This window comes from Notamacropus eugenii, chromosome 4, assembly GCF_028372415.1.
Source record: "Notamacropus eugenii isolate mMacEug1 chromosome 4, mMacEug1.pri_v2, whole genome shotgun sequence".
Classification (NCBI taxonomy): Eukaryota; Metazoa; Chordata; class Mammalia; order Diprotodontia; family Macropodidae; genus Notamacropus; species Notamacropus eugenii.
The window spans coordinates 64,198,482-64,213,242 of record NC_092875.1 but is presented as its reverse complement, the minus strand read 5'-3'; the positions used below and the strand labels follow the sequence as shown (position 1 = coordinate 64,213,242).

The following is a 14,761-nucleotide window of genomic DNA, read 5'->3' as shown; positions in this document are numbered from 1 at the left end:
GGGATCATAGATATAGTAGTGTTAAAGGGCGGTAATTTTTAAAAGTCATTCTCACTTAACATGAAGAACCTGAGACACAGAGAGGATGGTAGATAAGTCATTTCTCTAAGGCCCATCATATAGGTATTATGTGGGAGAACCCTAGGTTTGAACACAGGTCATGTTGCTGCAAACCCTGCACCTCTCCACTCTGGTGTACTGCTTCACTCCACAGCCCACCCCAAAATCTCTTAGGCTCCTTGAAGGCAAAGGACTTGTGATGTTCCATTTTGGCTTTCTGGTGTTTAGCATGGCATCTTGTACTCTAGCAGGTATTGAATACATTTTAGTTGAACTGAATTGATCTTTCATGTAAACCTCCAGTATGCAAGTTGTAGTGATTTTTTTTCGTGAGTTAATTGGCGTTAAATGACATCTGCTCAGTCATCTTTGCTGGATTTACATCCAGGTTGAGTTTATACTAAACTTGAGGGTCTCCATGGCACTGTTTTGGATCCTCTTTACTGTTACCCGTGGTGATCTCAATCAGTTCCCATGGACTTAGTTATCATTTCTTTGCGGATTATTCTCATTCTACTTATTTAACTTTTACTTTATCTAACTTCTCAATTGACCTCTAGTATTGTGTCTCCAGCTGCTATTGGACATCTTGATCTGTGGTTTCTGTGGAATTTCTTTGTAGTTGTCCTGGCTACTACTATAGCTATTACTATCCTTCTGGTCACCCAGGCTTGCAACTTGGGTGTCATTCTCAAGTCTTCAACCTTATCCCCTGTAATCCAGTGTTTTCATGAACTGTCAGTTACCTTCACTCCTGATGCTGCAACCTCCAGATGCAAGTTCTTATCATTTCACACCTGGAGTACAACCGCAGTAGCCTTCTGATTAATCTCCCTGCTTCAGGGCTCACCCTACTCCAGCCTGTTCTCCATTCAGCCACCAAAGTGATCATGCAAACAACTCAGTAAATTTGCTGGGGCCCAACTCAGCAAATTCCCCCATAGCTTCCTATCACCTCCAGAAACAAATATGCTGTCCTTGGGTGTTTAGAACCCTTTTCTCACTTAATTCTTGCCTACTTTTCCAATGTTCTTATGCCTTACTTCCTCCATGTATTCAGGGATGGCATAGCCAGGATCTGGGATCCTCCTCATGTGACCTTCACATAAGACACCGTTTCCCAAAGCTGCGCATTCATTGACTGCCTCTTGTGTCTAGAATCTTGCCCTGTGTCTGTTGACTTCCTTCAGGCCTCAGCTAAAGTCTCACCTTTTGAAAGAAGCATTTATGGTCCTCCCTCCCTTTGAGACTGTCTTTATTTTGTCCTGTCTTCTTCTTGTTTGGGCATCCTCTTTGGTATGCTGTCTGCCTTGTGTGAGCTCTTGGAGGGGAGAGACTGGCTTACTTTTTTTTTTATCAGTTCTCAGAGCTTAGTAAACACTCATTGAGTGGTTGACTTTACTAGGTAAATATTCATTTGAATTTGTTAATATGGTATAAGATGTTGATCTAAACCTAATTTTTGCCAGAGTACTCTAGTGTTCCCAGAAGTCCTGTCAAAAGGGGAATTGTTTCCAAGGTAATTTGTTTCAAGTTTTTCAAATGCTGGCTTATTGAGCCCAGCTATTTTTGGTTCTTTGCTGTCTAGTTTTTATTTTTAAATATATAGTGTTTTTTCACAATAAATTTTATACCAGAACCAAATGGTTCTGATAATTTCTCTCTTATCATTTGAGGTTTGGAAGTACTATCTTCGTCACTCCTACTTTTTTTCATTATTTTCCTTTATATTCTAGGTCTCTTGTTCTTTTAAATGAAATCTGTCCAGCTCTGTATGATATCCTTTTAGAATTTTGATTGGCATATCACTATATCTATGAATTTATCTCGGTAGTGTTTTTTCATATTTGCATAGCCTAGCTCTGAGCATTGAATATTCCTGTAGCTATTTAAGTTCTTCATAGAGATTGAGGGTGCTTTGCTAGGATGTGGTGGTAGATTAACTTCCATATTTTATGCATTTCGTTTTTATTTTGAATATTATTGCATTCTGGATTTTGGTATTATATAAAAGTGCTATTTATAATTTTATTTTGTAGACTGCAACTTAGCTGAAGCTATTAATTTTTAGTTTCTGATTGCCTTTGATTTTCTAAGTAAACCATCATCTTATCAGCAGATAAGGATATTTTTGTCTCCTTTGTCTAAATTTTGCTGTTTTTAGCATTTCTAGAATTGTGCCAAATAATAGTAAGGAAGGGGCATGCTTGACTTCTGTATTCATTGGTGAAAAAACATTTGCTTATGGCATAATGCTGCCTTTTGGTTTTAGAGAGATAGTTGTTGTCATTAAAAAAAATTCCCTCTCTGTCTATACTTGCATCAGTTGTTATGTCTTCCCAGGTTTTTCTGAAAGCATCCTGCTTGTCATTTCTAATAGCACCAGAGTATTCCATCACAACTTTTTAAGCCATTATCCAATTGATGGGCATCTCCTCAATTTCCAATTCTTTGCCATCACTAAAGAACTATTATAAATATTTTTGTACAGATAGGTCTTTTCCCTTTTTCTCTGTGGGATAAAGATCTAGTAGTAGTATTTCTGGGTCAAAAGGGTTTGATAGCCCTTTGGGCATAATTCCACATTGCTCTACAGAATAGTTGGATCAGTTCACAACTCCACCAGCAATGCATTAATGTCTCAGTTTTTCCACATCCCCTCCACCATTTGTCATTTTCCTTTTCTGTCATATTAGCCAATCTTATAGGTGTGAGGTGGTACCTCAGAGTTGTTTTAATTTGCAATTCTCTAATCAGCAATGATTTAAATCGTATGACTCTTGATAGTTTTGATTTGTTCTTCTGAAACTGCCTGTTCATTTTCTTTGACCGTTTGCCAGTTGGGGGGATGGCTCTTTTTATTAATTTGGTTCATCAGAGAAACTTTTTATAAAATTCTCCCTCTACTCATATCCTGCTTTCCCTTTTAGCTACATTGGTTTTGTTTGTGCAGAATCCTTTGGCTTAATTTATCTATTTTACCCCTTGTGATCCTTTCTATCTCTTTGGTCATAAACTCTTTCCTTATGTGTAGATCAGACAGGTATTTTTCTATGCTCCCCTAAATTACTTTGATAACAGTTTATCATTTTGGACTTATTTTGGTGTGTGGTGTTAGATGTTGGTCTGTGTCTAGTTTCTGCCAAATTGCTTTCTAGTTTTCTCTCTAATCTTTATCAAATGGTGAGTTCTTGCCTCCAAAGCTTGGCTTTTTGGATTTATCAAAGATTTAGATTATTATGGTCATTAACTACTGGTATTGCATATCTAATCTATTCCACTCTTTCTTAGTTCATGTGATTTAAAATTGTATGCATAGGTGATGCGTATACAGATCAGTTGATGGCTGATATAATTTTGAGATTTATTCAGTTGTCATGGAAATTGTCATGGTAAAATTATTTTGAATTTGTTTTGAACTTGGATGGATCCCTGACTTCTTTGTAGGATTTTTCAGGTATAGATTGTAATACTGTCTTATCTTCTTGTAGAATTCTTTTTGGTTTTTAAGTTAAGGAATTTAATCTATTTAGAATAAGGAAGGATTTTAGTGATTCTGTAGTTTTACATATTAGTAAACTGAGGCCCAATTCTTTGTGACCCCTTTTGGGGTTCTGTTGGTAAAGATACTGGAGTTATTTGCTAGAAGTTCAAAGTTCAGATTTGAACCTCAGTTCAAATCCATCATCAGATATTAGCTGTGTGATCCCCCCGGGCAAGTTGCTTAACCCATTTGCCTCAGTTTCCTCCTCTGTAAAATGAACTGTAGAAGGAAATGGCAAACTATGCCAGTATCTGTGTCCCACAAACCCCAAATGGGATCATGGAGAGTCAGACACAACTGGTACAAATGAGCAATAAAAACTGAGGCCCAGAGAAAAGGGAAGTGAGCAGGGTCATGTAGGTAAGCCATAGCAAACTCAGGATTCAAACCCTAGGTCCTCTGAGTTTGATTCTAGGCTTCTACTGTGTCTTGTTCTATTTAATTTTGAACTAAATAGAAGGAAATTTGGAATGTTGAGGCAAAACAGCTACAGTTCTCTTTTTTCCCCTACAGCCCTTCCTTTATTAGGTGTAGTTTTTTTATTCCATTATGGTCTGAAAAGGATGCATTTAATATTTATATTTTTCTGCATTTGGGGGTGAGGCTTTTATGTTCTAAAACATGGTCGGTTTTGGTGAAGGTGTCATGTATGGCTAAGAAAAAAGTTTATTCCTTTCTGTTCCCATTCGGTTTTCTACTGAGATGTATCAAATCTAACTTTTCTAAGATTCTATCCATCTTTGCTTATTTTAATTGTATTTTTTCCTGTAGTATTTCATCTTCCCCCAGTTACATGTAAAAGCAACTTTTTTTAGCACAACTATAGTTTTTTCCGTATGTTTGGAGTGTTGGGGTGTTGCTGCGTTTTGGGGTTTACTTTCATGTCCTTGTGTATCTCTCAGTCTGAACATCTCTATCTCTTCATCTCTCAGCTGTCATTATTGTCTATCATGTCTGCTGTATATGTATATGTACATATATATGTGTGTACACACACACATATAATCATGGTATATCTCTATCCATTGTGCATGTTTTATTTGATATGACCAGCTTTTCTCACCTTTGGTAACTTTTCATTGCCCTTTGGTTTTTCTGTAGTTTTAATTCTTCTGAGATCATAGTTTGCTAGTCTTTGTAACCATATTAATTGTATCATCAAGAGAATATTGGGGGAGCTTTGCAACAATGAATAGTTTGAAATTGTTGAAAGCATCAATTTTCTAAATGCATTTTAACCTGTCCTGGGCACCTAAGATCATTGTTCATCTGCAATGTCGATTCTAAATACTTTATTGATAAGACTAATTTGACAGGGTGTTTGTCATCTGGGTAAGATATTTTTATCTCCTTTGTTCTTTTATTAGATTGATTTTTAGTGATTGTTGTGAATTTAATTGTGGAAACTTTTGGTCTTTGCAGGTAATTCAATGTCATCTGTGACTGAGTTTCACCATCAATAGGAAAATTTTGCTTTGTTTACCTGTGACATGAGGCAGCTAGGTAGTGTGGTGAATAGAATGTTAGATTTGGATTGGAAGACCTGAATTTGAATTCTGCCTCTGCCACTTACTGAGTGACTGGACAAGACATTTAATCTCTTCGTTTTGCTTTTCTCATTTGTAAAATGGAGATAATAGCATCTGTTCAAACGAGACAACATATATAAAGTGCTTTGCAGACTTTAAACGCTGTTACTGGCTAGCTATTATCATTGGTGCATCATACTAACAAAAATACCTTTGTTTCACATGAGATTCTTTGTTCATAGATAATAATAGTGGACATTCATATAGTGCTTACTATATGCCAGACACCGTGCTAAGCCTTTTACAGTTATTTGATCCTTACATCAACCTTTGGAGATAGGTGCTTTTGTTATCCCCATTTTACTGATGAGGAAACTGAGGCAAATAGATTAAGTGACTTACTCAGGGTCACACAGTGAGTAAACGTATGAGGCAGGATTTGATCCTGCATTTCTATTGCAGACCGTTCCGTAGGTGTTGAAACTGATGAGAAAAGTCACTTGCTCAAGTAATAAGTGACAGAATCAGGATTTGAACCTAGGTTTACTGACTCTAAATCCACCGTTCTTTTTACTATCTCACACTGCCTTACCTAGGCATAAGGTGAGGTTCTGGACTGAGGTGGTGGCAGTGAGAATTTGGCAAATCGAACAAGCACCACTAGTCCTTGGTCATTGATTTGGATCTGGAGGAATAAGGAGAAACTGAGGTGGAATCTTAAGATTTCTCTTAAGAGAATGTATTTTGTACTTGAGAGAATGTTGGAATCGTTGATGAATTTCTAGAAATATTAGTTTGTTTGATATTAGGAGGAGAGGGATGAATGAACTCCTGTACACATGGACATAGATATAGACATAAAGCAACCGTGTGGAAATAGCAAGGCAAATTACGTGTGGAGCTTAAACTTGGAGGTGTAGTCAGAACTTGAGATTTAGATTTGGGTGATAAAGCGAATAGGAAGTGAATGTAAAGAAATGGAGCAGAGGCCAAGGACATGGAACCTCAGTGAATCCTGGGATTTATGCCTTGGGAAGAGAAAGAACTAGAGAAGGAGAATTACAAGTGGCCATTAGAAAAGATAGGAAGAAGGATCAAGATCAGGGGCGTGATACAGTAGCGAGAAAAAAAGCTAAAAAGGGAAGGTTTTTAGAGATATTCACTTCTGCTAGAGTAAGGAAGGAGAGTGAAGAACCAAAAAGCCGTTTGCTTTTGGGGAGGTGCTGGACAGCAGGAGCACTTGGCTGATAACAACAGTCCCTGCTAGGGGGGTGATCAGTAGTTTTCCCTAGTACACTTTCTTCTGTTTAAAGACTGTCCATCTCATGGTATAATGCGGGTGAATAAAATGAATCTTTTTTTTTTCTCCCCTCATAGGACAAACACCATGATGCTGCTCATGAAATCATTGAGACCATTCGGTAAGCATTTAGTATCCTGTCTGTTGGAATGTCTTGTGTGTTTTTCTCTCATGTCAGGATACTTTGGAAGAGGACTCTATTTACAAAATGATGAGTTAATCATATTTTTATAACCCCAAGCTCTGCTGACTCTCCCCGAACTTACAAATAGCTGATTCAGATTATTGCGCAATACATTTGGCTTCATTTCCTACTGGCACAGAGATGTAAAAAAAAAAAAAAAGCTAGATTTACTAGCTAACCTAATTCTAATATTAATCTAATCTAAATTTGTAGGTACTTCTGTTTAAACATCTTAGCTCCTTATGGATTCTACTCTTCCCACATCCTTTCCCTGTCTTTCCGTGGTCTTGCTTTTAAAGCTTTTCCCCTCCCTGTTTATTATTAGAAAACCTTTAGGCCCTTCTATTTGTTGAACTTTCTCTTGAGCTTGTTCAGGACTATAGCAGTGGCTTTGGTATAGTTGAAAGGTATGTTGGATGTTATTTTACTAGACATGGGTCCAGTGCCACCTTTGACATGGATATGATCACAGTTAAGTCATCGTGGACTGTTAGGGTTGTCAGTCAGCTGGAATATACCTTAGCTGATAATTTATTACAGAAAGTTGGGGGAGAGGAGGGAAAATAGTAAGAATAAAGAAAAGATGTGGGGAGAAGAGTATTTCTTTTAAACAGTCATGTTAGTTTCCACATTAGCACTTTCTATCAAAAGTCATGGGTTCCAGTCTTTACATTCTAAATCAACTCAACAGAAAAAACAGTCATCCCTCGAGACAATACTGTGACTGCATGATTATATTCCTCTTGGAGCTGTAGTTTTTTCTTGCTTCTTATGTTGTACCCACTAGATTTTAGAGGGGGCACCACAAATAATTGCCACCTGAAATAGGTCAATATTGTTTCTGCTATGCATTTCTTTACCTTGTTTTGGGTGGTGGTGGTGGTGGTGGTGGTGTGAGAGACAGCAAAAGTTAAGTTTCCACATTAAGTTATTGTTAATTGATGAAGTCATGGAGAATAAGTCAGATAATAAGAGGGCCAGCAGATTGCATGTGGACTCAACCAATCAAAAGACAGACAGTGGCCTTCAGAAAATTACAAAGGTTTTAATAAAGGAACCAAATCTACAACTATATGGAACTAGCCAAGAAAAAATGACCTAGAGTTAATTGGAGAAGGTTTTTCTTCAGTGCACTTGCTTAATGGACCTCATGCACATAAGCAGACATATCCCGCATAAAATTATCCCTCCATTTTCTGATCATGGGTCCTATGTTAATGCATGTTTGGGAGGGGTGATCATACCGGGGTGGTTACGTAATGGGCATGTGGAGAAGATGGTGACCTAATGGAGAACGGACCAGTCCATCTCCTGGTGGGAGGATCTGTGCTAAACTAACAGTATATAACTCATCTCACTTCTGTATTCAGTGCTCCCTCCTCCTGAAAAGAGGGTGGGGGTCTGCTTTGGCCAAAGTGTTCAGTGCCTCTGCACTCTGCTGTAATAAGTTTTCCTTGATACTCTATTAGCGTCAAGTGTGTTTCTAACAGTGGTGACTGTTTACCTATCTCACTTAATCTGAAAGTGCAGTGGCCTTTTGTGGCCCCAACTCCATTTCTGATTGGCATGCTGCTCCATTTCTGACTTGAGTCTTTTCATCTGTTCTTAGGCAGCCTGCTTCGTGGGCCTCTTGCTTCCTTGGGCTTACCATATTGGTGTAGGCATCTAATCAACTAAAGCCCTACTACAGCTTATAACTCAGGTGGTCCACCATCTCTAGCCTCCCTAGTAGCAAGGATGACAGGCAGTGTTTATCATACCTCACCATTGCCTTACTCTGTAAAGTTTGCATTGTGTCTTTGTTCAGCAAAAGCAATTCGGTACAAAAAGATTGTGTATGACATTGTGCACTTCTGTTGTATACAGCTTGGCTTTTTAAAAGTACATATTAAATTTAACAAGGTAGTATCAATCAACAAGCTTTTGTTAAAGCACTTGCTCTTTCAGGCCTGGTGCTGTATACACTGGGGATACATATATAGAGTATGAAACTATAGCCATTCTGAAGGAGATTATGTTCTATGGGGAGACAAAGAATTGCCCTGTTTGTCCCTTTCAGTTTCTTTCTGGGTATTTTAAAATGTATTTTTTTTTTCTATTTCCGTACTAACGTTTCCCGCCCCCAATAAAAGGCCTCTCTTATACACATTCGTTACAAGAGAGACTTCTATAATAAATACAATGGAACCAAACAAATGCCCACTTTGACCATAAGAGTGTCTTCTTCCAGGTGAGAGACAAGCTTTGTCATCCAAATTCCAAAGTCAGCATTGATTACCTTTGATCATTGTTCTGTATGTTGTGCTCATTGTCTTTTGTATCACTTCCTCAGTCTTGGTAACAGTATCCTTTTACGTTCATGTACCATTTTGTTGGGTCATTTCCTAATTAATGGGCACCCGCTTTATTTCCATTTACTCACTACCACAGCAGACACTGTTGGAGAGATGGTTGTCTTTTACCATGTTGAGGTAGATGCCTACTACTGGTATTCCTGGGTCAGTAGAGTTATTTTTGAGTGTGGTTCTAAATCAAGTCACATCTCCCTCGCTGGGAGCTGCCTGTTAGTTTGCCTGTCCTGTTGCCTTGTTCAACAAGTGCCATCTTCCTTGTTTGTCATCCTCACTTATTTGATATGAGGTGTAACCTCAGTTATTTAAATTTGTGTTTCTCTGATTAGCGATTTGGTGTATTCTTTCATATGGTTGTTGATTGCATTTCTTTGAAAACTGCTTGTTTATATCTTTTGAGCACTTGTTTATTATGGAAGAATAGTTCTTGATATAAGGAGGTTTTTTATTTTTTTTTTGGTGAGGCAATCTGGGTTAAGTGACTTGCCCAGGGTCACTCAGTTACTAAGTGTCATGTGGAACTCAGATCCTTCTGACTTCAGAGCTGATGCTCTATCCTCTGGAGCACCCAGCCTCCTCCCCAGTTCATTACTCTTCTAATTCTTTGCAGTGATATGGCTTATTTGTAAAAGCTTTCTGATAATCTTTGTTCATTGTTCACGGTTCTCCCTTTTGCCTTAGTTATTATGAAAAGTACCTGTTAAAAAATAAAAAAAAATGACATGACCATTTCTATTTAGGGCATACATCTTTGGAATTTTTTGTGATATTTGGTTTTCAGAAGTTGATCTAAGCCTAATTTCTTTCTTACTATGCCGCTATGATTACTTCTTGACCTTGTTTACCTAATCTATTTGATTAAGCAACTTTTTATTTTTTAACCACTACTAAATAGTTTTGGTTACTGCTTTGTGTATTCTCTGCTCCTTTTTTGGCCTCTCAGTGGTTTTTCATGCTGATAAAGTAAAGGTAACAGTTAACTACAATGTATCAAGGTGGAGCATAGTAGCGAGGTGGCCTGCCTGAAGAGGGGATGTGGGCTTCAGGATGACCACTGTGCTGAACATTTATGGAGGGAGTGGCTTGTTTACTGCTTCGTGTCCTGGTTTCTTGGAACTGTAATGCTGTGGAGAGAAGAAATGAATTTACACTTGGGAATCATGGAGTTTGTTCATTCATCTCTCCAGCTTTCCCACCGGCTCTTACATGCTGTTTTTCTTAATGTTGCTAAATGCCATGCACTACTGTTGTCTTTTGGCCTACCAGAAACTGCAGACATTCTGTGGTCATGATTCCTATCCTTTATTTGGCCCATAAAGTTAATCTACATACAGATTTCTGTTTGTGTAAATAATAGGAGAAGGGATATAGATAGGGATGAAAAGAAATGATAACTCATGAAGAACCCTTGCAGTCTGCCTCAGTGCATCACCGGAAGCCTTGAGTTGTATTGTGTGTTAAGGTTGCAGGGCACCTTAATATGTCACCTTATTTTATTTTCTCTAACACTGAGAGGGTTTTACGATTTCCCTTTTGTAGTAAACTGAGGCCCATTAAATTTGATTGAACAAGTTAATTAACTCTTTATGCAGCTAGGTTGAAGCATATCTTTGGACTTAATAGTGGGTGGTTTTTGTTTTTCAAGTCATTTCCCCTATTTTTCCTCATGTAAAACAAAGGTGTTAGATGAGTTCCAGCATCTTTTGTTAAATGTGGACAGGATTGGTGATTTCAGTGGTACAGATAACTCCCAGGTGAGGAAACTTTCTGTTATTGTGGACCAGCAATTTTTAGGCCTAGAGAGTTGCCTAATTCAGTGGGAAAGGTAGGTTTTTGTCAAATCGTGAGTTCTTATCCCAGAAGCTAGAGTCTTTGAGCTTATCAAAAGCCTTTACTACTGTGTCTTGTGTACCTAACCTATTCCACTGATCCACCTCTATTTCTTAGCCAGTACCAAGTACTTTTGATGATTACTGCTTTATAATACAGTTTTAGATCTAGTATGGCTAGACCATCTTCTTTTACATTTTTTTTCATTAATTCCCTTGGTATTCTTGACTTTTTGTTGAATTTTGATGAATTTTAGCTCTATAAAATAATTTTTTGGTAGTTTGGTATGGCACTGACATGTAGAATTGTCATTTTTTTTTGTATTAGTTTGGCTTACCCATGAGCAACTGATATTTTACCAGTTGTTTAGATCTGATTTTTTTTGTGTGTGTTTTGTCATCCTGTTTATATAGTTCCTGGGTTAATTTTGGCAGGTAGACTTCCAAATATTTTATATTGTCTACAGTTATTATGAATGAAATTTCTCTTTTATTTATTGCTGCTCAGCTTTGTTGGTAATATATAAAAATGCTGATAATTTATGTGGGCTTACTTTATATCCTATAACTTTGCTAAAGTTAATTATTTCAAATAGTTTTTTAGTTGATTCTCTAGAATTTTCTAAGTATACCATCATGTCTTTTCTACAAAGAGTAAGTTTTATTTCTTCAGTGCCTATTTCAGTTCCTTCCATTTCTTTTTCTTTTATTACTAAAGCTAACATTCCTAGCACAATATTAAACAATAGTGGTGATAATGGGCATCCTTGTTTCACCCTGATCTTATTGGGAAAACTTTTAGCTTATCTCCATTACATATAATGCTTGCAAAACCTTAAACCTCCTGCGCTCTGAAGCTGGGATGCCAATGGGTCCCTGCCTAAGGCTTCCTCTGGACCTTCCTAGCTTTAGAGTGATTATCAGTAGTAACTGTTTCCCTCACCCTAAGTGAATATCTGGTCACTGGATTCAGATGGCTCTGGAGGAGAAGTGAGGCTGGTGACCTGCACAGCCCTCCCTCACTCAAAACAGTCAGGTACAAGTCATGTCATCATTTCTCTGATGGCATGGTCTTCTTTGGCAAGGAAGGATGAACACAAAACAAACAAACAAATACTTGCTGATGGTTTTAGGTAGATACTACTTATTATTTTAAGGAAGACTCCATTTATTCCTGTGCTCTTCTAGTGTTTTTAACAGTAATGGGTGCTGTCTTTTATCAAAAGCTTTTTCTACATCTATTGAGATAATCATGATTTATGTTAGTTTTGTTTATTGATATGGTCAGTTGTGCTGATAGTTTTCATATTATTGAACCAGGCCTGCATTCCTGGTATAAATCCCACCTGATCGTATTGTATTATTCTGATGATAAAATTTCTGTAATCTCTTTGCTAATATTTTATTTAAAATTTTTTTTTAATATTCATTAGGGAAATTTGTCTATAATTTTCTGGCTCTGTTTTGACTCTTCCTGGTTTGGGGTATTTGTGTCATAAAAGGAATTTGGTACAACTCCTTTGCTTATCAGGGCAGTTTCCCTTTCTTGAAAGATGCTGTCTAGGCTCTTTTTTTTTTTTTATCATGATTTTCAGGTAGTCCAACAATTCTATCTCTTCTGGTTCTACTTTCCAGGTCAAGTGTTTTTCCAGTGTGGTAATTTACATTTTTTCTACTTTTTCATTCTTTTGGTTTTGTTTGCTTGATTCTTGATGTTTCATTATCATTAGTTTCCATCTGCCCTATTCTAATTTTTAAGGAATTACTTTCTTTAGTTACTTTTTGTACTTCCTTTTCTATTTGGCCAATTCTGCTTTTTAAGGAATTGTTTTCTTCAGTCAGTTTTTGTCCTTCCTTTTACACACTGTTGACTTTCTCTTGCATCACTCTCATTTCTTCTCCCAATTCTTCTTCTGTCTCTTACTTGACTTTTAAAACCTTTTTTGAGCTCTTCAAAGAAGGCTTTTTGGTTTTAAGACCAATTCATCTGCCCCTTTGAGACTACATATGTAGGCATTTTGACATCTTCTGAGTTTGTATTTTGATCTTCTTTGTCCCCATATTAGCCTCCTGAGATCAGGGTTCTTTCCTGTTTTAAATCACTCATTTTTTAGCCTACTGTGTGACTTTCAAAGTTGAGTTCTGCTCATTATCCCAAGCTTCTCGTGCTGAGGACCAGAACCTGGTTACTAGCTTTCTGTGCTGGGGCCTTGGGTGCTGGTGGCTTAACCACTGCACTGGGGTGACCTGGCCTAGTAGTGCTTATTGTGCTGGGAGGTTCCCAGGCTGGCAGTTTACCTTCTATGAGGAGACTAGAAGTCTCACAGCTGGCCCGCTGAGCCAGGACTATAGGTCCTTGTTGCTGATCTATGCTGTGGCCAAGAGCCTCTCCCTGACTTGCCCAGACACCCATTTACCCAAGTGAGACAGACCTTTCTTGAAGTTCTTCTATGTCATCTTAAGATGGAAAACTGTTTTGCTCTGACTTTTTGTAGGTTCTTTCACTCTGCAATCTGTTCAGAGCAGGGCTTCTTAAAACTTTCCACTCATGATCCATTAAGTGCTTTGCATATGGGGTCTTAACCCTCAGTTTTAAGAAGCTCTGGTTTAGAGGCTGAGGAAAACTGGGAAGAGCTTAGGCAACTTCCTGGGTTTTCACTGCCATCTTGGCTCCCCTTCTGGTTAATTTTTAATGCTTTCAAGATAATTTTGACTTTTAGTAGATAGTTTTAAAATTTTATTTCCAAAGTGTAATTTTTAAGAACTCCACAGTGGTTTTGATTTGTTTAACTTTAGCAGTGAAAGATACATGTGGTTTATGTATCTTTCACTGCTAATCTTTTTACCCTTTTCAGTATCGTGAAAAGTACAAGGCTGAATAACTCAAATAATCTTCTGTTTTTGATTTTCTGTTCCCGAGGACAATTCTAAGAACTGCCTAGGTCAGAAATTTTAATAAGTGAAACATATTTTTCTTTTCCTCATACTGAATGAGATGGGTGCAAAATGTAAATGGTTTGGCCTCAAGGTCCTCAAGTGTGGCCCTTTTATTGAATTCAAACTTCACAGAGCAAATCCCTTTAATAAAAGGATTTGTCCTATAAAAAACTTGGATTTAGTCAAAAGGCAGCACCCTAGGACCTAGAAGATCACACCTTCTAGGCTGCAGGTCCCCTACCCTTGTAAAGTACTTTGAACAGAGTTGAAACCTGCCAGCATTTGTATGAACAATAAGAACAGTTATACATACAATGACTGCAAAGGTTGTAAAGAAAAATAACTGTGAAAGACAAAGGGTTTAATCGGTGAAATTACCAGTTACTACTTCAGGTGAGAAGGATGAGAAATACAAATACGTATATGTATTTTCAAACTTGGTCAGTGTTTAAAATGTTTTGCTTGACTATATTTCTTACACAAGAAACCTTCTTAGGAAATAGTGATGCTGCCTCAAAGGAAGAAAAGTGTCAATGAAACTTTGAAAATTACACAGAATGGTGGAGGAAGGTCAGAAGTTGATACCTGCAAATAGATCAGTATTGGAAATACTGTGCTACATTTACTACATATTTAAACTATATACATATTTTCTCTTCTCTGTATATGGAAATGTTCATGTTTGTCAGGTTCATGTAAAAGAAAATTAAAAGGTTTAGAAGTGTTCATTGTATAGATACTATTAACATTTTGTAAATTGCTATGATATTTAAATTCTTTTGGCATTGCATTTTGTTATCCTAACAATATCTGGGGGCTTGCCTAAAAATCATTAGGGCTAATTGCTGTTTTGAGATAATTATAGTAAACTGAAACTTGCTTGAGAGAAAAAATTAGTTATGTTCTAGCAAATCAGGATTCTCACAGTTTAAAAAATTGACATGTGCCCTGTCAACAAAATGCATACTTTTTCAAAATTTTCAGAATCTTGGTTTGATGTTTTAAAAAGGTTAACTCCTTTCATTGA

General features: G+C 37.3%; 1 protein-coding gene across 6 annotated transcripts in view; it reads left to right on the top strand.

Annotated features, from left to right (window-relative positions):
* Positions 1-14,761, top strand: part of DOT1L (DOT1 like histone lysine methyltransferase) — a 121,292-nt gene that overhangs the window by 16,713 nt on the left and 89,818 nt on the right. For all 6 annotated transcript variants that reach the window (XM_072601475.1, XM_072601470.1, XM_072601469.1 and 3 more), the window contains exon 2: positions 6,511-6,554. In XM_072601475.1, the coding sequence (XP_072457576.1) occupies positions 6,511-6,554 (44 nt within the window). The remainder of the gene's footprint in view (positions 1-6,510; positions 6,555-14,761) is intronic.